The following is a 24,544-nucleotide window of genomic DNA, read 5'->3' as shown; positions in this document are numbered from 1 at the left end:
TATGACCCTCAAAACTACTCTCTTTAGGTCATTTTGTTCCCATATAGAGTCACATTTAGGAAATCTCAGAATATAGCTCATGTATTTATTTCCACTGAAGCAGATAAAAAAGTTTTAGAACTCACACAAGCACTCAAGATAACAGTGTATATATTAGGTACAGTACAACCTTTATTCTGTCCCACAGAAAATGTACAAAATACACAAAGGATTCAGAGAAGCCCATAAACAATTGATCTTTTCCTTCCTGATTCAGTAAATTCCACTTTCCACCCAGTACTTTTGCAGTCCTCCAGACTTACAGCACCACCCTGTGGTTTGAACTCCTCTTGGAAAAAAAAATAAACAAGTCACTAGGGAAGACAAACCCTTCCTATGGGTCATATAGAGTCAACACCAGCCATCTGTCCAATATGGCTGCCTGAATGCAACACCCACACACCTATTCCAGCATCACATCAGCCAAAATAATGATCAAGAAATCCAATGAGGACTACAGTGACTTCTTCTACCCCAGAACTACACAAAAAGTCAGACAGAATCCCATGGGCAATAGGAAAGGGGGGTTGCCGACAAAGCCAGAGCTGCACAGGAAAACAAGCTGCTAACCTCCCAAGGCAACTAGAGATGAGCCAAAGAAACACATCACGTGAAAGATTCTGTGTTCCAAGGTAGTAAGAGGGTAGAGCTCACCTGATCAGAACCCCAGGGTGATCACAAATCCCTAGCAGCAGGGACCCTGGAAGTCACCAGGAGTGGCAGCAGCATTCATACTGGGATATATGTGTCATCTATCACTTCCTGAAAATAATCCCCAAATGGAAAATCCCAAGAATGTCACAGCCAAATTCCAGACTTCCCACATCCAAGAAAAAAAAATTACTGCAAGTATCCAGAAAACAGCAGTCAGGTACCAAGGAACTATAGTCAGGATCATACAATACCTGGCTTCTACTAAAAACAAGAATAGATATTGTAATATTATATTCAAAAGGCCTAAGAAATAGACTTAGCGCCAAGAATAACCCAGAAGAGTAAACTGCAATCCTATGCGGAGAAAAGTGGACCTTTAATGAAGGAGATGTTGACAGAGAGGTAACATAGTGAATAGAGTACTGGGCCTGGAGTCAGGAAGACCTGAGATCAAATTCTGCCTCAGATACCTACTAGCTGTGTGACCTTAGGCAAATCACTTAACCTCTGACTCAGTTTCCTCAATTTTAAAATGTGGATAATAATAGCACCAACCTCCCAGAGTTGCTGTGAGGATCAGATTAAATACTTATAAAACACTTAGCATAGTGCCTTTTAGCACAAAATAAGGGCTATAAAAATGCTAGGTGCTATTATTATTATAGTTTTTCTAATAAGAAAGTATGACATCTACTAAGTATGTATAACAACATAATTCTAACATCTTAATAAGGAGAAAAGAAATAAATAGTCCTTTGGAACCTCAATATCTTCAAGGGATAATGTAAGGGGTTTTGTTTTTTTTGTTTGGTTGCTTTTTTTTTTTAAGAGATCCCCAGTGTCTGGGGAGGGGATTGGCTCAGTTTAAAGAGCTTGAAGAGAAGAAAGAAAAGGGAGGATAAAAGGAGGAAAACTCTGGTGTAGAAAGGAGGAAGAAGGGGGTGGAACTTGCTGTTGCTCATAAATGGGGTACGTGAGAAGAGTTTTAAAGGGTGGGTGGTGCTGGCATCAAATGAAACTTACTCTTCTCTGAAATGGATAAAAGAGGTTAAATACACAAAAAGTTTGATATAGAGGTGGAAGGGGCTTTAGAAGATCATTTCATCCAACTCCCTCATTTTACAGATGAGGAGCTGAGGCCTAAAGAAGAGAAATGATTTGTTGAAGGTCAAATGGTAGAGCCAGGACTTGAATCAGAGGTGTGCTGGAGATATTCCTACAGGCAAAGCAAAGCTTACTGTTCAGTTTTCAACGTGAGCTTTATACCTTGGAAATCAGTAAACACTACAAATTAGAGCTTGATTCATTGTTTCATTCACTATCTAGACTTAAGAATGTGGTGGAGAAAATGTTAACAACGCAAATTAAATTTACAAGTGTGGTGTATAATGTTTTGAGGTTGTCGGTTTTTGTCTTTTTCTGGAGAGCCTGCTGTCAAACATTTGCCAGTATACCTCTGATTGGGATTCGTGTTTTCTGACTCCAAATCCAATACTCTTTCCCCTAGTTATCCACGTGATGCCTAATAGTAACATTCCCTGGTGTCATTCAACAAGTTTTCGATAGATGATAGACTTTATAGATGAGTGGTCTTTTCATTACATTATGGGATTGTCATTAGGGAAAAAAAACTTCAAAGCCCCAATTTTTGTTATAATAATTAATATATTATGTAAAATTTTACTATTATTATTATACAACAAAGGCATCCTGGGGTGCCTGGAAATTAACTATTACAGAGAGCCATTGTGCCAACGGCTAATGCAAAGAACGCTGGACTTGGAGTCAGAAAATGTGTTTTGCCATCCTGGCTCTACCACTGTGTGCCGTCCGATAAAGCCCGTCTCCTCTCGGTTCCCGAAGACCTCGGTTCCTCACCAGTATAGTGAGGGGTTGGACTAAATGACCTGTAAAGCCCCTCCCTGCTCTTAAGCTATAATCCTGTTTTAGCAGGGCTGGCATCACAAGGACACGTGGCGTGAAATGCCATAGCCATTGTTTGGCTTTTCTTTTCTTCTCCCCGCCCCCGTGGCACAGGTAGGACTGGCAAAGGTGCTGGTTGCTCTTGACAGCGCAGAGGAAGCTTCTCTCACCTCCTGCCCTCCGCCCACCCCCAACCCCGTCCCTTCTCCCCCTTCAGGAGAGGCAGAGATGCCCGGCCCGCCAGGGCTGCCACTCCGCCACGGGCCGCACTTCCGGCGCCCTGGTGTGACGTGAAAGGGGCATGGGCGCCCGGCCGGTGACGTCAGCTCCGGTTGCCGGGGCTGAGTCGGAAGTGTTGAAAGCCCTTGGCCTCGGAGAGTTCCTGGTGTTGCCGCCGCTGGCACCCTCAGGCCCCGGTAAGAAGGAGTGCGTCCCGTGAAAGAGACGGCGGCGCAGGCACCCTTCGGCAGGATCTGCCCTGACCCCTTCGCCCCCTCCCGAGGCCGGGACCCCGCTGCCAGACGGCTTCCCTTCCCCCGAGCCCCCTGTGCGGTGCTTGGGACCCCTCCTCTTCCTGCACCCCCACCTGTATTAGGCTTCGGTACTCCCCTGAAGCCCCCTCCCATTTATCGGGGAGGCCTCGGGAGGAGAGATGCGGGGGAGGGCCTTGGGCGCCCTGGGGTCGCAGTCCCTTTTGACACTCCTCCTTTAGGGCGTGCCACGCGTGGGGGGTCCGGGCAGGGGGGCGAGCAGTGGTCCTGGGTCCGACCCAGGCTTGTCCGTGGGACCCTGGGCCCCTCGTGGAGGAGGCAGTCTTAGGACTTAGTCTGGAGGAGACATAGACAGGTCGGCTCCAAGAAATCGGCTTCGAATGCCGCTTCTGCCGGGTCGTGCCCAGGGACTTCTCCCGGGGTGTCGGCGAGTCCCAGTGAGGAAGTTGACTAGGTGATCCGTGCGCTGCTTCTTCCCGCCCTGTCCCGTCCAGGGCTCCCGGAGGCAGCCCCGCGTTAGACGTGCGCTGCTGGCCTGGGCCGGCAGATCGCGTAGCGGCCGGGCCACTGCCGAGGCAGCCCTTGGCCAGCTGGATGCAATTGACAGGTCTCGCCGACTCTCACTTCGCCCACATTCCTCTCCTGCGTGGCGTTCTCTCCTCCCGCCTCCAAGCTCCCCAGGCGTGTTTACTTGATTATGTTACCGCTCAGTTCTTGGCTCCAAGTGGATCCCGTTTGAAACAAAGTTGGAGTCTGAAGAAGAAATAACACTGCCTTTTTGGTCTGATGAGGCATGTAAAATCCAGGTTCAATTGTTCTCAGACATTTTTTGGAAAGATGGATAGATAGCCTAAAGCGGCTGATAGACTAAGTGACTTCATGGAAGGCGGCTCTGGATTTGAAATTTGAAGATCTGAGTTCAGATCGTAATTCTGTGTGACCTTAGCATGGTACCTCAGTTTTCACTTTCCTCATCTGCCAGTTGACAGAGTTTGCGTAGAGGACCAACCTCCAAAGTCCCATGCGGCTCTAAATCCAGTGACCCTAGACTAGGTATTTCTCTCAGCCTGGTTGTTCATTTGTAAAAGTAGAAATAGTAATACTACCCAACCCACAGGGTTAAAAACACTTTGTAAACCTTAAAGCACTACATAAGTGTGAATTATTATTTTTGGAGAAGGATATTATACCCTTAGTTATGTTGGCACAATTGGAATGAAGGTAGATGTCTGTGAACACATCCAAGGTAGGTGAGCTTATGGGGTGTGACTTGGTAATGTTAGTGGTCATGGGTTTTTCACAAGTAATCCACATGTTACTTCCAACAAGTATTGATTTCAGAAAGCATGTGTAGAAATATTCACAAAGGCTTGTCTTTTGATACTTGCCATAGCATAAAATAGTATAATTCATAAGCAAAATTCGATAATGAGAATGATCATTCTTATATCTTGTGGGAACAGAGATGATGCTTGTATGTATGTAGTCAGAGGGGACAAAAACATTTGCAATACCATTTGGGACCTATACTGGGAATTTTTCGGGCAATTTCTTAGATCCTGCAGAAAGAAATTTGTTATTTCGGAAAACACACATTCAAAAAGAATTGAGTCCAAAAGTTTCTTAGAGATTTGGATTTAACAACTTGAGGGCAAGAGCTGTCTCTCTTTTTCTTATTTGTATCCCTAGTGCTTCACAGTACTTTTACATAGTAGGCAGATAAAAATGGAAAAAAAAGCTTCTTTAGAAACTTTGTTAACTATAAGAGTTTTGTTTCTTTGGCGAACCTTCTCTGAAGTCATTTATTTATGCATTTTTGTGCTTAAAGAAATACTCTTTCTCTATTCCTTCAGTATATTCTTTTTTTAAAATCATTGAGCAAATATAGTAAACATTTGTTAAGTTTTTTTGGTGTGCCTCTGGGGAATTGAATTAGACAATAATGGTGATAATACAGCATTTTAGGCTTTTCACTACTTACAAATACATTATCTCATTTGACCCTCACAACTACCTCGTGAAGTAGGTACTGTTAACCTCATTTTACATACAGGGAAACAGACTTAGAGAGATTATGTGACATGTCTAGGATCACAGAGCTAGTGAGTTTCTTTGTAGGCTTAAAATCTAGATCCTCTTGACTCCAAGTTCAGTGCTATTCCCTAATAATAATGGCTAACATTTATGTAGCTCTTTAAGGTTTCCAAAACACTTTACATATATATTAACTCATTTGATCTTTACAACAACCCTGAGAGGTAGGTGCTATTATTATCCCCATTTTACAGATGAGAAAACTGAGGCAAAAAAAAGGTTAAGTGACTTTCCCATGGTCAACCCAGCTTGTGCCTGAGGCAGAATTTGAACCCACTCTTTATCCACCCTACCACCTAACTGCATTTCACAATGCTGCGTTTAGCAAAAGTTCTTAACCCACTGAGTCTGGGATTCCACGAACTTGGATAGGAAATTAAAAAATCACATTTTTATCTTCACTAACCTCTACCTGAAATTTAACACTTCCTTCAATGATAAATGTAGGCATCAAACCTTCCTTGGACTGCCAAAGGAGAACCCTACTCTTCTAGGTAGCAGAATGAGGATTGGGCCTGCCTGCATTTAGGAGAGGCAGCTCAGTACATCGGAAAGACTGTTGCACTTGAAGGCTTGAGATCAGAGTTCAAATTCTGGTGTTGCCACTTATCACCTCTGTGATCTTGGACAAATCAGTTAAACACTTGGGACCCAGATTTCCTTGTCTATCGAGTTAGGGGTTTGTATGATGTGACCTTGAATTCGCTTTCCACCTCTAGATATACAGTCCTGTGATCCTAAGTCGTTTATAGTCTAATAAGGGAATAAGACACCAATACAGATAACCGGAGTACATACAATTATATAAGTATATTAAAGAGTTAGAAAGCAAAGTTCAGTGTAAGGTCTAGGGATGGGAAGGAAAGGTCTAGTCTTTAAAATGGGTCAATATGAAAGACTTACTGCAGGAGGAATTGAGCTTTCAGGGATGTGAGGGAAGAAAGTATTAACTGGCAAAAGGAATAATTTAAGCATTGAAAGTGGTAGAAAGGGGTTAATGAAGGAGGGGGTGGTGGTAAGGATGGTCCAAGCCAGTTGGAGTGTACTCCAGCTCATGGGCCAGTAGTATGAGATAAAGCTAAAAGGCCATGTTGCTCAGAAGTCTGAATGCAGGCAAAGAAATTAAATTTTACTTAGTAGTTATTAGGGACCCACTGAAGAGTGGGTTTTTTGTTGTTGTTTTGTTTTTTTTCTTTTTGCCAAGGAATAAGATGACCAAATCTGTCTGTGTTTTTTTGGAATAGGAAGGAGCAAACATGTTTCAGATACTTTTAAGTTGGTATCAATAGACTTTGTAAATGATTGCATTTGAAAAGGGAGGGAGGAAGATAGGTGGGGTTTGAGAAATAGTATCCAGTAAGCATTTGCAAAGGAATGGTCTGACATGTAGAAGAACCATGAGAGTTCTGTCAAAGACCTCGGGGTTCAGAGGGTGGGAGACTAAGTGAATCATATGATACCATATGCAGAAATAGCGACATCAAAAGGGGCATCGGGTTTAGAGAGAAAATTAATGAGCTTGATTCAATTTTGGACGTGTTAAGTTTGAGGTGCAAGGATCAATCTTACCTTCTCTAGTTATAGGAGAGCACCACTACCAGTTTTAGTGTCTGTGGAAAAGAGGAACTGATGAAAAAAAAATTAAAACCCATTTAGTTTTCTGCAGTCATAGGAATTCATGTCCTCTCCCTTCCATCAAGAATTATGAAATACCAGAATTAGTACGATCGCCATTTTAAAGACTAGAAGTTGAGTGGCTTGCCCAAGATAACATGGCTAGTGGATAGAGGGGTTGGGCCTTGAATTGGTCCTCTTGTTCCATGTCCAGGGACCTTTCTACTACTAAGCTGCTTCTCATTATTACATGAAAGCATTTGTGCTAAAGAAGGCTCTCAGTACATTAGTCATAAGGACGTCCTAAAAGAGCTAATTTCATATAAGATGATTAAGATTTTTGAGATCATGTTACCTCTTCCATATTTTGCAGGAACACTAAGTGAACTGTGGTTTAAAATTGCCCTGTAATTCTTGATAGCCTAAAGGTTTTCTCTCTTACGCTCTTAATAATAGCTGATGTTGCTATAGCATTGTCAGGTTTGTAAAATGCTTTACACATATTATTTCGTTTGATCCTCACAGAGGTCCTGTTGTGGTACAAACTTTTTTGTGTCTTGACATTTGATCTCATTGATGTGGGGAGGGGGTTAGTTTTTGGTGAAGAAACTCCTTTCGATACAGATTAGTAACTGTTCTACAACTTATAACCTTAGAACATTGCCAGTAGCACTGGGGAGTTAAGGGACTTTCCCTTGGGTCTTTCTGGGAGTAGGAATGACAGGTATTATTATCCCCATTTTACAGATCGGGAAGCTGAGTTTCAGAGAAGTCAAGAGATTTGCCCATGCTAGTAATTGTCAGAATTTGAACCCAGGTCCCTAGGGACTCTAAATCCAGCATTTCTACACCATGCTGGATGACATTCAATTCATTTTTCTTCTAAATGTAGCATCCTATAGGCTTCAGAGTTCTAGTGACTTGGCCTTCTAACTTTATCTCATATCATATCACATATGATATTTGAGAAAGCTATTAACTCCCAGAAATTACCTTGTGCCTCAAACAGAGTAGCCTGTCCAGTAGTTTTGAATTTCTCAAAAAGTTAATTCATATTACATATGCCCTTTGGGAGGGAAACACTGTACTCTAGCCTCTCAGTTGATTGCCACTTATTCATTGTAGTTCATTTCAGTTTCCCTGTTAACTTATCCTGTATCCCTTTATGAGCTACTAATCATGTTTAAATTGTATGCAACAACATATAACAATTCCACTTAACTGATACAATAGAGCCCAGCATCATGCTGAAAAGAAATTTACTGCATCAGCTTTAGTTGTTTGTACTATTCCTGCTGGGGTATGTGGGATGTTCAGAAGGACTAGCACCTCTGGTATGAGGGCTAGCTGAGCCTTTTTCAGGGCAGTTCATCCGCCTCTGGCACCCACCTTCACTCAACTCTCTCTCTCCTGTGGCTCCAAGAAGCTGTAGCATATGCAGCGGCCACACCCCACTAAAACCGACTCAGCAGACCAGCTAAACTAGATTGAGGGGGTGACTGACAGACCTCAAACCCATCAGTGAGTTAGAGGGATGTCTATTCTAAGCATGTGAAGCTTTCCCCCAGGAGAATGGGAGGATGAGAACAATTTGAAAGTGGCTGAAGCAGACGCTGTAGAGCACTTAGAGCTTGATCTGACATTGAAGACTGAAAGGTCATCCACTGCATCCCAAGCAATCCCCAGTCATTCTGACTTTTGTCTCGTCACTGAACTTCCATAACTCTGGAAGAGAGAGAGCGAGGCTTTGTGTAGCTCTGCCTCCCTCAAACTCAGTTCACCCACAAATCAAGATATCACTCACTTCAAAAACAAAAGACAAACAACTGTTCCTAATTGACCCTGTGCTCAATTGCAGAAAACATGGGGATAGCTTAGCCAAGCAAAGCAACTGGTAGAACTGCCATTGAATATAAAACTATTTATTATTAGACTCCTGGAGATAAGGATGAGCCTTCAAATGTCATTCGTTTTGTTTATATGATTCTGTGAGTAATCCTGACCTATCTCAACAAAATGAAAAGTAGAACTATTAAACGGTGTTAGACTTGGGGTTAGGAAACCAGAGTTTACTTACGAGTTTTATGACCATGGGCAAATCCTGAGCCTTAGTTTTCATACCTGTAAAATGGAAATATGATATTTACACCATCTTACGTAGTGACTTTTAGGAAATTGCTTTATAAACTGAAGAGCGTTTTATAAATACAAACTTATTGCCTGTGCTCCCCTGACCTCCCTTAACTCCCTTTATGACTTTTACCCTTAGATAGGTTCATCAGCTTTTTTTTAACAGGCCGTGTCTATCATTTCCTTCACCTCTGTGCCCTTCAGGGTCATGTGGCTGTTCTCAGGTTCTGCTGAAATTTTAGAAAGGAGGGGAAAACATTCAGGAAGCTCTGTCAGTCTAGTTGTGACACTAGGTCCACTTGACCATTACAGCTGATGTCCAGAATGGGAAATTTTGATCAGCAAAATCTTGTCAAATGCAAACTCTCTTCCCAAGTTTCCAATTAGTTTCAGGTTATTTGATGGACCTCCCAAACTTGAGCTTTATTTATTTATTTGTTTGTTTGTTTATTTATGTCTTTCTTAAATGCAATAAAGAATCGTCTGGACATATTTTAGTGGGTCTAGAAAACTACTAACAGTTAAGCCTAGGAGCATGACTGAGAAATAGTTCTTTCATTTTTATTGGGCACCTACAACTTAGCCTGTTTGCGCAGGAATTGCCGTTCTAAGATTGTGGTGGTTCATCCCCAGCTCCAGTCCTAGTTCTAGCACCAGCTGCCCTCCTTATAGTTTTGAGCAGATGCTATATTGTCATCATTCATGTAAATGTGCAAGAAGCTGCTCACTCGGGGCAGTGAGGGAGACTCAGTAGTTTCTTTCAAAGAAAATGCTACATTTTTGCTGTTGTTCTTAGCAAGCCATCTTTATTTTCTTGCCTTTAATCAGACCTTTCCTTTTTAATCTATCCTTTCCCTTTTCAAAAAAAGGAGTGGCAAATGCATCTTCCTGATCTCAATTTAGTCTCTTTCATCTTAGCTACCATGAAGCCCAATCACTTCCTCCAGTAAGTAAATTTGTTGCTATTTTGCCTCCAAATACCTTAAATCTTAAAACATTAATCAGTCTTGCCTGCAGAATCCCTCCAAAATATGCCGCAGAGAAAGGAGGGGGAAAAAATCTATGGGAATATAGTGGCTGCTCTGTGTCTGGCCTTCTGCTCTTGACACCTGCCCTTTCTGTAGCCCCTCCCCCAGGTCTGGATGGAGTCTACTTTAAAGTGAAATGACAGACCAGGACAATAACAACAACATCTCCAGTAACCCCTTTGCTGCTCTCTTCAGTTCCCTGGCCGATGCCAAGCACTTTGCAGCGATCCAGAAGGAACAGCTGAAGCAGCAATCTGGTAAGTGTATGAGCCAACAGCAGCAGACAAGATGACCCAGAATGGGAACTTTCCAAATCCAGTGTGCCTGGGGGCCGAAATTAGAAGTGGAATTAGAGTTTGTAGCAGATAAGAGTTTTTTTCACAAAGGAAAAGAGCCAGGGTTAACAGGTGGCTCCAAGGGGACAGATGCTCATTGTGGACCTAGAGTTGTCAAGCTGTCACTTTTTCTAGTACTGTCAAAAAGCACCTCATAAAAACGTCCTAAATTATCTTCTTTTTCACATGATCAGCTGAGGGTATTTCAGTGTAGGAAACAAGCCATGTGTAGTTGTAGATAGTGAATTGTGTAAAGGGAAGTGCTAGAAGAGATTTTTTTACCTGAAACTAGTAAATAATCAAAAGATCTTAGTCTTAGGTTCACTGCCCCACAGGAGTCCTCTCAGGAGGAACTCTGGGTTGGGGTCTATTATATCAAAATGCTATTAGAACAAACCCTTTAGGGAAAAAAAAACCAATCCCAAACCCTAATGTAGGAAAAAAAAAAAAAACAGAGAGCTTCATACAGTGGAAAGAATATTGACTCTGGAGTCAAAGCACCTGGATTCAAAACCTGTCTCTAACCCTTACTACCTGTGTGACCCTAGGCAAGTCACTTAGTCTGTACAGACCTCAATTTCCTCATCCGTAAAATGAGAGGATTGAACTGGATGACCACTGCAGTCCCTTCCAGCCCTGTAGTCTTGTGATTATGGTACTGACAGAATACCATCACTCACACTCATCACAAAATGACCTCTCTGACCTGGCATCAGACATCGGATGACTAGGGGTCTGCCATTTTTACATGTAGAATAGAAAGACTGGATGATGTTCCTTAATCACCTTGAATGCTCCCATAATTCTCTAAATACCATAGTGTGCTTCTGCCAAAAAAAAGAATGTATCAGAGGGTTTCTGTGCTTCATCATTAGTGGAGAAGGAGACTTACTGACAATTTCACCTTATTTTTTCATTTCAAGAATGATTGGAGAGATGCTTATCTGAATTATAGGCCATTTTTGAAAAAAAGGAAAGGTTAAGAAGAGGAAAGAGTAGTGGCACACAACATGAAAAGGGGAATGAAGTGGGATGAAAAGCAACTAGGAGTAGAGATTTGTGTTTTCACATGTAATCTTTTTTTGTTCTACTTTGTATTTTGAAATTTTTTTGGTGTTTGTTAAATTCAGAATAAAAGATGAAATCTAAAAAGAAATTAGGAGAGTTTTTTGTGTGATGATGTTGAAAGATTTTGGGGAGATATTTAAGCTCCTTTCATAGTTTCCTGTTATACTTCTGATGTCCTAGTTCTTCGTTCCCTACCTTATAAGAGATTAGGGTGATTAAAGAGGAGGAGGGAAATTAAGAAATGAAAAACAGTAGAAAATGAAGTAATAGAAAATATATTCAAAGTAGCTTAGCTGGCATCAAACTTACTCTGGTAAATAGGAAGATCTATATGGTTTATGTGCATATGGAAGCAATGGTCCTAAACAGTATTCCCTTTCTGACTGAAAGCAAAAGTTAGAATATCTGAAATTGGGAGCAGGGCAAACAGTGGAAACAGTTCTGGCATGTGCTCTGTTGGGACTGGGTTGGCATCAGGACTATTTCAATTCTCCTGAGTTTATCATGCCATCAGGTCCAACTTGTTTTCCATCAGCAATTAATACTGTGCCAAAAGCTTTAGCTTCCTGCTCTGAAACTCATTCTTTATAAGCCCTACTACAGAAAAACAGTGCCTGCTTCTGAATAGTCTCACTGGATTTTCAGAATTTGATTCCATCATTCTATAAGAAAGGACTGACAGGCCCAAAATAGTATGTGGCTTTTCGTGAGTGGCACTACTTTTTCAGTCTTCCTATGTGGTATCATACTTGAATGAAGTAGCTTTTAAGATGCTTTTTAGAAAGTTAAGGGGGTTATACTTTGGTAAGTTAACACTGACTTATTTCCAGGAATTCTGTAGGGAAGCTTATGTTACTATTTTTGTAGTGTGAGGTACAACTATTTAGGAGGGGGGGAGGGGGGAGCAGAGACCTAACCCTTTCTCTTTGTAATATTTGGCAGTCGTCACAGTTAAAGTTGTTCTTTGGTATTCTGCAGTTTACTTGCCCTGCCATGAGACCATCAGTAGTTAATTGATGGATTTAAAATCCCACGTTGTCCATTTTTTTCTTCCTTTCTACCTTCCTGGTATTGGGCTGTTTTCTTCCCCAGAGAAATGTATGTTTACAAGATCAAATTTTCTGGCAGATGAGCCCTCAGCTAGCCCTGATGACTCGGATAACAGCGTGTCGGAAAGTTTGGATGACTGTGACTACTCTGTCTCTGAGATCAGTCGATCATTCCGTTCCCAGAAGGAGATATGTGAGCAGCTCAACATCAATCACATGATCCAGAGGATTTTCCTCATCACCCTGGACAACAGTGAGTCATCAGTTCTACCCGTTTCCATAGCCACCTTACTCTGATCAAGATTACTGTTGGGCATTCCTTATAATCCTACAAAGCTCTGGTGCTTCCTGCAGTGAGGAGTTACACCTCAGAGGAGCATCTCATCCAGCACAGACTCATTCAGCATCCCTCCTTGTCTTAACGTCCCTCTCCTTTCTCCAAAGACATTGGGAACAGACAATAGGACTAGGTCCCATTTCTGATTTACTTCTTCCGTGGTCGTGACCCAGTTCTGTCACTTCTTACTCAGCTAAAAAGTAGACGTAATAGATATTCCCACTTTCTTTCCAAAGGTAGCATATGCGTGCATTACTATTTATGAACGGAAATAATGGCATCCTTTCCTCCACCACGTTCTGTCTGTGGTGGGACTCCAGAAAAAGTAGTTCTCCTGTCAGGAAAGCTTTTCCAAATGTCATGTTATTGTTGGATTTATGACAAGGCCTGGTTCTTTTTAACCAGTGAGAAGATTTTTATCTTCGGTTCCCATAATCCTTGGTGTTTATTGGGATGACTGTTATGTCATCTGAGAACTCAGGAAGTAGTAGAAATGCTGCCATGATTAGCATCCAGAGTAAGATAGAGACATATCATTAATTATTTCCCAGGTGACCCAAGCATGAAAGGTGGGAATGGGATCCCTAGCCGCTGTGTCTATTTGGAGGAACTAGCAGGAGACTTGGATGAACAAGACTGGCTTGATATGAACAACATTGAGCAGGTATTATTTTTATCTTGTTCTCTGGACTAGAATGAGTCACATTGTGAAGGAAGCTGGATTCTAAGCCCTTACAGCTTGTCATTAGGCTTTTAAAATTCCGTGAGTCTGTAGCGACTTCAGAAATTACACAGGTAAACCCCACAAGCATAATCACTGTTTCTCCAAAAGTTTGATGTAAGAAAAAAAAACAAGTACGGTTGATCAAGTTAGACAGCCTCCCATGGGACATCAGGATATCCTAATATCCTGTGGGAGGGTGGAGGAAATTATTCTTTGAATTTAAAAGGTAGTGTTTGGTTTGTTTCTTTTTAATGTGGCTTTGCTCTACTTCTAATCAATCAATCAATCAGTAAACATTTATTAAGCTCCTACTATTTGCTGGGCACTCTCCTAAGCTCCAGGGATACAAAAAGCGGCAAAAGACAGTACCCGCCCCTAAGGAGTTTACAGTCTAATGGGTGAGACAACATACAAACAAATATAGACAATACAAGCTGTATACATGATAAGTAGGAAATAATTAACAGAAGGGAAGCCCTAGAACTAAGAGGGGTTAGGTAATGTTTCCTGTAGAAGATGGGGTTTTAGTTGAGACTTAAAGGAAGCCAGGGAGGTCGGCACTCAAAAGTGACAGAGGGAGAGCATTCCAGGGATGGGGGACAGCCAGAGAGAATAACTAGAGCCAAGAGATGGTATGTCCTGTTCATGGAACAGAAAAGAGACCACTGTCACTGGATCAAAGAATATGTGTTGGGGAATAAGGTGTAAGAAGGCTGGAAACGTAAGAGAGACCGAGGTTATGAAGGACTTTAAATGCCAAAACAGAACATTTTGTATTTGCTCCTAGAGGAAGTAGGAAGTCACTGGGGTTTATTAAGTAGAGGGAGTGAGGAGGTGACTTGATTGGACCTGCTTTTTAGGAAGATCACTTTAATAGCAGAATGGTGGGTAGATTGGAGTGGAGAGAGACTTGAGACAGGCAGACCCACCTGGAGACTATTGAAGTAGTCCAGGCATGAGGTGATAAAGACCTGCACCAGTGAGGGTAGGAGTGTCAAGAGGAGAGAAGGGGGTGTGTTCAAGAGATGTTGCTGAGGTGAAATCTTCAGGCCTTGGCAATAAATTGGGTATGGATAGGGGTGAAAGAGCATAAGGAATCCAGGATGACTCTTAGGTTGTGAGTGTGAGGGACTGGGAGGATGATATTGCCCTCAACAATCATAGGGAAGATAGGAAGTGGGGAGGGGTTTGTGGGAAAGATAATGAGTTCTGTTTTGGATATAACGAGTTTAAGACATCTACTGGACATTCTAGTTCAAGATGTCTGAAAGGCAGTTGGAGATGAAAGATTGGAAGTCAGCAGAAAGATTGGGGCTGAGAAGGTAGATCTGAGAATCATTGACATAGAGATGATAATTAAATCCATGGAATTTATCAGATCACCAAGTGAAATAGTATAGAGAGTGAAAAGGAGAGGTCAAGGAGAATGAGAGTGGAGAAAAGGCCTTTGGATTTGGCAACCAAGAGATCATTAGTGACTTTGGAAAGAACAATTTTGATGGAATAATAAGGTTGGAAGCCAGATTGTGAATACAGGGTTAAGAAGAGAGTGGGGCAGCCTAGTGGTATGGTGGGTAGAGTGCTGAGCTTAGAGTCAGGAGGATCTGAATTCAAATGTGACCTCAGACCCTTACCAGCTATGTACCTTGGGCAAGTCTTTTAACCTTGTGTGCCTCAGTTTCCTTATCTATAAAATGAGCTGGAGAAGGAAGTGGCAAACCACTCCAGTATCTCTGCCGGAAAAAAAAAAAAACAAATGAAGTCACAGAATCAGGTATGACTGAAACAACAACAAAAAAGAATGAGAGGCGAGAAAGTGGAGGCACCTACTGTAGATGGCCTTTTCAAGGAGTTTGGCTACAAGGGGTAGAAGAGCCATAAGACAATAATTATCAGGGATTGAAGGGTCAAGTAAGAGTTTTTTCAGGTTGGGGGAGACATGAATGTGTTTGTAGGCAGTAGAAAATGAGCTAGTAAAGAGGGAGAGATTGGAAATAAGTGAAAAAGAGTGAGGATGATAGAGAGGACAATCTGTTGGAGGAAAAGAGATGGAATGGGATCTCTTGAACCAGTGGAAGGGTTAACCAGGGAATGCTTCCTTTTTTTAGCATTGGCTGGCAATGGCTTTGCATATGTTTATGCTCTGGCATTAACAATTGTTTGCAACTTTTTGTACTCTTTTTTTTTTGTTGTTATTGTCGTTAGGCCCTCTTTACCCGATTGCTGCTTCAGGATCCAAGCAACCACTTGATTAACATGACCTGCTCCACAACATTAAACCTCTCTGCCGATCGAGATGCAGGGGAGAAGCACATTCTTTGCTACCTTTATTCCTGTTTCCTAAGAGCAAAAGAGGAGGTAGGGGAATGAGCCCATATTTTCTATGATGCATTTTATCTCTTCTGTGAATGAAAGCATTTCCATACTGTTTCACTTTTAGAATGTTAGTTTTCAGAGGTCTTCTGTATATAATGTAAAGCCCCTCATGCCTTTTGCACTGTGAATTTACTAAATATTCATTTACAGTAATTATAGGAGAAATCCAATATCTACATGTTCCTTTTCTGAGAATAGCACTACCATTCTCCCAGTCAACTAGACTTAAAACCTCTGTCATCTCTGACTTCTCCCCCTTCTAATTTTCCACATCCAGGAAATTATTGTCTTGTCCTTTCTAACTCTTAAATATCTCTTGCATGCATTCCTACTGCCACCACCCTACTCCAGTCCCTCATTATAACTCTGACTTGGATTGTTGCAATAGACTTCTAACTGATAACCCTGCCTTGAGCGTCTTCATTTTCCACCTCCAGTCCATCTGACATGCTGCTGTTAGAGTCATCTTCGTAAAGCACAGTTCATATCACCACCTTCTACCTTAAAAATTTTAATATTTCTCCATTAGGGGATAAAGTCCACATTTTTGGCCTGGAATTTAAGGTCCTTGACAACCTAACCCTAACAACCTTTGTCTTTTTTTTAGAATTATTTAAGTAACCTGCCAAATTGGACTTGACTGTTAATTGTTGTCTAAACACAGCATAAGGTTGTCTGTTTGTCTACTTTTGTTCGCTGTTCTTTCCACTTAAAATTCCCTTCCCTTCTCTAATTCCCTTCCCACTGCCTGATTCACCTGTCCAAATCCTTCCTATCCTCTAACTGCCATTTCCTCCATGAATGGTTTCCTCATTTCCCTGCTCTGAATTCCCAAGCTACTCTGTACCTCTTATTACACTTTCATAGTTTACTTACAACTAATTTTTTTTACGTGTTTTGCTTTTCTTATGAATTCTATGTTTCACAAAGACTGTAACTGTTTGTCATTTGCTTTTTTTCCACTGATTGCATACAAATTCATTCCAGGTCAAAGTGTCTCAGGCTCTTTTCTCTCCCTTCAGATTACCAAAGTACCAGAAAACCTGCTGCCCTTTGCTGTGAGGTGTAGGAACTTAACTGTGTCTAATACCCGAACTGTCCTCCTCACCCCAGAGATTTATGTTGACCAGAATGTCTACGATCAGCTGGTAGACCTCTTGTTGGAAGCAATTCGAGGGGCCCGTAAGTATGGAAGCGAGAACCAGCAACTCAAACCTTTGGAGACCTAGACAATATTAGTCCTTTCAAGGTCTGTCATTTTTGGCTCTGGTTAAAGTGAAACAAGAACTCTTAAGTTTTAAAAAATGGACAAATCGTCTCCCTTCCGCTGGAGACATATTCAGCTACTCTCCGTAACTGTCCGTTTATAACCTGAATCAGTCAGACGGACTTCATCTTAACGCGTAGTTGAGGCCGCCACACTGATCAGGAAGGAAGAGGAAAGAAGGGCAAAAGTGAAAGAGCATGGGACATTTTGGGAAAGTGAGGCTTGGGTAGAATACCAGAATGAGTGGTTTGAAATTGGCCGTGGATAATAATGAAGTCCTGGATCTTAGGGGGACAGTGAGCCCAGGGGTAAGGTGGACCAATACAATGATACTTGTGTTTAAAAAAAAAAAAGCAAGGTGAAACAAGAAACCTTTGCGTTTAAATATTCCTTATATGCCTCGTATTTCAATCGATAATGCACATTTATGTAGTGCTTTAAGAATTGTGAAGTTCTTTAACCCTATGAGTTAAGTAATGCAGGTATCATTATCCTACATTTACGGATAATAAATTCATAGATTTAGAGGTGGAAGGGATTCCAGACCATCGAACCCTATCATTTTACAGAAGAGGAAGCTGAGGTCTAGGGGAGGTTAAATGACTTACCCGGGATTACACAAATAGTGTCTGAAGTGGGATCTGAACCCAGGTCCTCTGACTCCAGAGCCAGTTTATACTATATCCTGCTGCCTTAAAGGTCAAAGGCTAGTAAATGTCATTCATAGGGAAGCAGGATTTTGGTCAGCATGAGGAAGAAATTTCTGACAACTAAAGAGTTGTCCCAAAAACCAATCCGTCAATTGTATTAAGTGTCTACTATGTGCCAAGCGCTTGTTAGAATCTGGGGATAGAGATACAAAAGCTGAAACAATCCTTACTTATAAAACACTTATATTCTAATGCTGAGAACAAAGTGTATACCAAGTAAATATAAAGAGAATAAATACAAAATCCTTAAATACAAGGTAGTTTAGAAAGGAAGACAGTGGTATCTTTGTCAGAAATAGGGAAATTTGGAAGAGTTTTGGTAGGGAAATAGAGTTCCGTTTTGGATATGTCAAGTTCGAGATGTCTGTGGGGCCAAGTCCACTAGGAGGTGTTCCATAGGCTACTGGGAATGCAGAATTAATGCTCAAGGGAGAGACAGATCTGTGCCTGCTATTAGAAGGCCTTATCAGAGGTAGGATTTGAAACTGCGTCCTCTGCCTCCAGAGCAGGCAAGCTCCGGATTTTCCCACTGTGCCATGCTGCCTGCTGCTTATCATACATGCTGGATCCCAGCACTCAGCATTTAGTAAGCTTTTAATCGATACGTTTTCATTGGTCACTATATAATTTGCCCACGATCACACATGAGTAAATGTCTGAGGTGGTATCTGTGTCTTTATCTCCTAACTCCAAATCCAGCAATCTTGCAACTCTTTCCAAGAAAGTCATATCCAATTGACTACTGCTAGAGTATAAATACAAATATGAAAAAGGGTTATTTATACCAGAGTTATTTAGCCATCTTAAGTTTCCCTGGCCCACTTTTTCTTCCCATTTTCTTGTTCCATTATTAGATTTTGAAGATGTAACTGAGTTCCTCGAAGAGGTCATTGAAGCTTTGACGGTGGATCAGGAAGTTCGGACATTTCAAGAAGTCATGGTTCCAGTATTTGACATTTTGCTGAGCAGAATAAAAGACTTAGATCTCTGTCAAATCTTGCTATACACGTATCTAGATATGCTTATCTATTTCACAAGACAGAAGGATATTGCGAAAGTAAGTCCACAGATTTGAAAAGGTCCTACTGGGGCCTTTTGTGCCAAATATCCAGTATTCTCCTATTCTTAGATGATTTTAAAATTACTTACCCCAATGTAATTATTATCTTCAGATTTGAGAGAAACAAACAAAAAAAAACATGAATTAGTTTCCCCATCCTCTTTAGATTCTTAGATCTTGACACAGCAATCCGATTGTTCCTGTACAAAGAGATCAGCAAAGCTCATTTCCATTTCCCTACAGGTTTTTGTAGAGTACATTCAGCCTAAGGACCCCAGCAATGGACAGATGTACCAGAAGACTTTACTGGGAGTAATTCTGAGTATCTCCTGCTTGTTAAAGACTCCAGGGGTAGTGGAGAATCACGGCTACTTCTTGAATCCATCCCGATCCAGTCCCCAGGAGATCAAAGTGCAGGAGGCCAACATCCATCAGGTGGAACTTCTCACTTGGATACCAGGCCCCAAGCCTTAAGGAAAACAAAGGGTCTTCTGAAAATAGTTGTAAATAAGGTGGTTTGAGCTCCCTTTAGGGAGCAAATAATTTTTCATTGATCATTACAGAAGTAGTTAGTGTTCTATAGTAAGTGCTGAAAGAAAAAGCAGTCCTATTGAAGTTCAGGGAAAGCAAAAAATAAAACTGGGATGGGGCTTGAGACTAGGCTACTGCAGGTCCAGTCATCAGTCCTCTTTGCCCCTTGCTGCTATGCCATCACTTTGACTTCCTCCCAAACCCTACTGTTCTTTGTTACTCATTATAAGCGAAGGCCTTAAATCTCCTCAGCCAAGTATCACAAGATAAGCCAAAAATTTGCTTTAACAAATATAGTAAGTAGGGGAGTCTTAAGCCTCCCCCATCATCATCCAATCAATATGACTTTCTCCAAGGCTATAAAGCCTTCTATATTCAGCACCTTATCAAGAAATCTCTATTATGGAGGGCCCAGAAGTTCCAAAAGAAATCTGAAGTATAAGATTAATGTGTTTTTGGAAATGAATTGACAAGTGTTTGGCTATAAATGTTAGGAGTGTAAAACTGGAACTTTTTGGTATGTGTGTGTGTGTTGTTTTTTTTTTAATAGTTCATGGCTCAGTTCCATGAAAAGATTTACCAGATGCTGAAGAACTTGCTCCAGCTCTCTCCAGACACCAAGCATTGGATCTTGTCCTGGCTTGGAAACTGCCTGTATGCCAACACAGGCCGCACCAAGATCTGGGCCAATCAGATGCCAGAAATCTTCTTCCAGATGTATGCCTCGGATGCCTTCTTCCTGAATCTGGGTGCTGCCCTCCTGAAGCTGTGCCAGCCATTTTGCAAACCTAAATCCCCTAGGCTGCTAACCTTTAACCCTACCTACTGTGCCCTCAAAGAGTTGAATGATGAAGAGAGAAGGATAAAGAATGTACATATGAAAGGTAAAACAGAAACGACTTGTCAAATCTATATCTCATATGTTGTCCAATGTAGTTTTTCTTACATTTGCACCTTTCTTAGTTGGTTTCTGAGGAAAAAGAGATGAGGCAGAGAGGAGAGATGTAAGAAAGAACCATAAAAAAATGAATGAATGTCTATCCTACATCTGGTCATTTTCAGCTGGACTCCTGATTCTACCTTGAGTCCTTTTTCTCTGGAGTTGGCAGCTAGAGTAGGGTTACAGGCTGCTAATTTTGTCCTTTTTTTTTTTTTCTTCTTCTAAAGGTTTGGATAAAGAGACCTGTTTGATCCCTAAAGAGAATGACCAGGAGATGGAGTTTGCCCAAAACTATAACCTGGTAACAGAGAACCTGGTCCTGACACAGTACACCTTGCACGTGGGATTTCACAGGTTTATAACTCTTCTGTCATTTGATGTAATCATTGTCTATAGCCAAGATTGTCGTAGGTGAATCTCAGAGGTATAGTCTTATTCAAGACTTTAGATTCACAACAGGAGAGGGAAAAAAAAACCTTAAATGTATTGTTCCTTATTTGAGAGAACCTTTAAAAATTGTAGTTATGCCAGGCTCATGCTACAAAATGTTCACCAGTACTTTGTGGGTAACGGATCAACAGTTTTAGGTCTTACTCTTGATCCTTTTTACCACACTCTTCTGGGAAAACTGAATTACAGTGATTAATCCAGCATTTATTAAATGTCTACTATGTTCCAGGCACTGTGCAAGGCTTTGGGGATACAAGACAAAACATGCTGTCAAGGAGCTTACGTTACATCAGACGACACATGTATCTAAGTGTGTTCAGAATAAATATGTACAGAATAAATAAAAGATAACATATTTATGGATCCCACGAATTCAATTTCAGCCTCAGACACTGACTAGCTATGTGACCCTGGGCAAGTTATTCAGCCTCTGTTTGCTTCGGTTCCTCAGCTGTAAAATGAGATAATAATAGTACCTGCCTCGCAGGGTGGTTGTGAGAATCTAATGAGATAGTATTTATAAAGTACCTGGAACATAATAGGTCCTATAGTAATGCTTATTCCCTAGCAATTGGAAATCAGGAAAGGCTTCATGTGTAAGGTAATATTTGAGCTGAGTCTTAAAGGAAGCAAAGGATTCTGTGAGTTAGAGGTAAGAGGCCATAGTGTATTTTAGGCATGGAAGATGGCCAGCCCAGAGACATAAAGAACTGAGATGGAGTGCCACATGTGGGGAATAGAGAGAAGGCCAGTTTGGCTAGACTGCAGAGTTCAGGAAAGGGAAGCAATACACAAGGAGACTGGTAATGTAGATTGGGGCCAGGCTGTGAAGGGCTTTGAAAGCCAAACAAAGGAGTTTCTATTTTATCCTAGAGGCAATAGGGAGATAATGGTGCCTGAGCAGGAGAGAGACATTCCTTCACTTAAGGAAGTTCATTTTGGCAGCTCTGCAGAGCTGGGTTGGAGTAGAGAAAGAACAGGAGCAGGGAGGCCTATTAGGAGGTATTACAAGTGTATAAGAGATGATACGAGCGAAAAGTAAAGTAGTGGTTGTTTTTAGTATTGAGAGAGGGATAGATGAGAAAGCTGTTGTAGAGGTAGAGAAAGTAAGATTTGGCCACTGATTGGTTATGTGGAATGAGGGAGGTTGAGGGGTAGAAGATGGTATTGACATTACTAACCTGGAAAGGTGGTTGTGCCCTTGATAAAAATAGGGAAATTCATTAGAAACGTGCGTTTTGGCAGAGGAGAAGGGGAAAATGAATTAACATTAGACATACTAAATTTGAGATACTTATAGATATCTATTTGGAATTTCCAATAGATAGTTGGTGCTGCAGAACTCTATTTACATATTCCCATCTGCTCTTGAGTCCTTGATAGCCTCAATGAAAAGAGCCAGGAAATGGGTGTAGGAAAATTTTTGAGGAGTATATATTGTGAGATACTCATCTCCAAAAGAATCCCCAAAAACCTTTACATTAAGAACTAGGAACTTTTTGGAATGTGAATTTTGAAGACAGTAAGGTGGGGGTGCCAAAAGCTTAAGAGTAGAGATACCTCAATTCTGGCCAGTAGTATTTCATAGGATAATTTTTCTTATTGGGCTATTACATAAGGGAGAAAAATACCAACACAATCAGTGGAATGTTCCCATAAAGGAACTTAGATGTAACAGTTTTAAATGATTAGGGAGAAACTTACACTAGGGCTTTTCAAAGATCAATTGAAGATTTCTGAAAATTTTTAAAACTTAATTCTGCCTACTCGCCAAAAGCACTTCGAGATGTAAAACCTACCCAAAGTATTATGTAGAGTAACATTTCTTATAGACTTTTCTGTTTCCCTCAGTTTTTTTAGCTCAAAAAAAAACCCTAATTGTATGGTACTAAGAAATCATGATTTTTGTCTCCTATATGGTTTAAAACTGTTGTATAAAGCTGGATGGAATAAGCATGTATTAAGCACTTACTGTGTGCTAGGCAGTATACTAAGCACTGTACAGATTTTATCTCACAACCCCGGGAGACAGGTGATGTTATCATTCCCATTTGACAGTTAAGAAAACTGGGACAAATAGAGGTTAAGTGATTTCCTCAGAGTCACACTGCTGGTGAGTATCTGAGGCTGCATTTGAACTTGGGTCTTCTGGACTCTGGGCCCAGCATTCTATCCACTGCACCACCTCGCACCCCTAAACAGTGCAACAGAACCAGCCCCATATGTCAGCAGAGCCTGACGGTATATTCAGTGTTCAATACCTACCTGTAGTACCTAAAGAAAGGTGGGAAGTACATTTTCTCCTCTCCTGGGGGCCTAGCATGATCTTTACAGTTATACAGTGTGTAGTTTGAGTTTTTTGTTTCTGTTTACATTGTTATAGTTATTTTTATGTATATATTATTGTTTTCCTGCTTACTTCACTTTGCATCAGTTCACATGTCTTCTCATGCTGCTCGGCAGTCACATTCGTTATTAACAACATGATCCATTACATTTCACATACCAGGATTTGTTTAGCCATTACCCACTGGATGAGCATCTATTTTGTTCCTATTTTTTTGCTACTATAAAAAATGCCACTAGAAATATTTTGACAGCTATGGCACCTTTCCATATTGGACTTCCTTGAAATAAATGCTTAGCAATGGGGTCTTTAAGTCAAAAGACATCACTATTTTAGACTTTTTTAGAGCAGAATAGCAGACTGCTTTCCAGGATAGTTGGGTCACTTCATTGTTTTCTAAAATTAGAAACTAGTAGGTTGTGATCTACATGCAACTTAACTAAAGAAGTTCTTCAGATCAATTCAGCAGATATTACCAAGCATAAGCTATGTGTAGGGATGGTATTTTGTTTCCTACATTTCAAGAGTATGAATGTTGCCCTTAAATCAGGATTCTCCTAATTGGTTCCAGTTTACTTCCTTTGTTTCTCATCTGGGTTTGGAGCTACACCTTTTCTCCACCCTTTCCTCTCCCCATCCTTCATTCTCTCCACCCCTACCCCCACACCTCCATCAACCATTCAACAAACTTTTTTGGATATCTGATGTACCTGGGTAGTCTGTGGCAAACCTGCCTTCTTTTAGCCTCCCAGACTCATTCTGTCTGGTCTCCCTTGGGGCAGGTTGCATGACCAGATGGTAAAAATCAACCAGAGCTTGCACCGGCTGCAGGTCGCCTGGCGTGAGGCCCAGCAGAGTGCCAGCCCCACCGCAGACAGCCTCCGAGAGCAGTTTGAGCGGCTGATGACAGTCTATCTCTCCACCAAGACTGCCATGACTGAGCCACAGATGCTACAAAACTGCCTCAATTTGCAGGTGTCCATGGCCGTTCTTCTGGTTCAGCTAGCCATTGGCAACCAAGGCACAGAGCCAGTAGAGCTGACCTTCCCTTTGCCGGATCAGTACAGCTCTTTGGCTTATGTGCCAGGTGAGTTGGTCCTTCCTTGGGAGCTTCCTGTTTATAACTGACAGGTCTGAACTGAGTCATTCCAGAAGTTTAAGCTTCAGATTAACTTCCCTCGGTGTTATTTTCAATGCTTTTCAGAGAAATGCTTTTTAATGTTACATATGGTTGTCTAATGGTAGAAATGTAAAAAGAACCCCTGGTACTCAAATCCGAAAATATTCTGCTAAGGATTAATAGAACTTACAAAGCAATCAGTTTTATTTAGATGGTAATATTCTTCCACGAACTTCTACCTATGTAAGGGCTTCTCA

The 24,544-nt window shown here is 41.3% G+C and overlaps 1 protein-coding gene across 1 annotated transcript in view; it reads left to right on the top strand.

Moving 5' to 3' along the window:
- The first annotated feature begins 2,934 nt into the window (after window positions 1–2,934).
- UBE4A (ubiquitination factor E4A) overlaps window positions 2,935–24,544 on the top strand; it is a 36,145-nt gene continuing 14,535 nt past the window's right edge. Inside the window, exons 1-11 of the mRNA XM_036747570.1 lie at window positions 2,935–3,032; window positions 10,070–10,230; window positions 12,505–12,678; window positions 13,314–13,426; window positions 15,692–15,844; window positions 16,885–17,044; window positions 18,694–18,896; window positions 19,143–19,334; window positions 19,981–20,314; window positions 20,598–20,724; window positions 23,950–24,254. Coding sequence (XP_036603465.1) covers window positions 10,110–10,230; window positions 12,505–12,678; window positions 13,314–13,426; window positions 15,692–15,844; window positions 16,885–17,044; window positions 18,694–18,896; window positions 19,143–19,334; window positions 19,981–20,314; window positions 20,598–20,724; window positions 23,950–24,254 — 1,882 coding nt within the window. The 5' untranslated portion in view covers window positions 2,935–3,032; window positions 10,070–10,109. The remainder of the gene's footprint in view (window positions 3,033–10,069; window positions 10,231–12,504; window positions 12,679–13,313; window positions 13,427–15,691; window positions 15,845–16,884; window positions 17,045–18,693; window positions 18,897–19,142; window positions 19,335–19,980; window positions 20,315–20,597; window positions 20,725–23,949; window positions 24,255–24,544) is intronic.

Source organism: Trichosurus vulpecula, chromosome 2 (assembly GCF_011100635.1).
Source record: "Trichosurus vulpecula isolate mTriVul1 chromosome 2, mTriVul1.pri, whole genome shotgun sequence".
Lineage (NCBI taxonomy): Eukaryota > Metazoa > Chordata > Mammalia > Diprotodontia > Phalangeridae > Trichosurus > Trichosurus vulpecula.
This window is presented reverse-complemented; position numbering and strand designations above follow the sequence as displayed.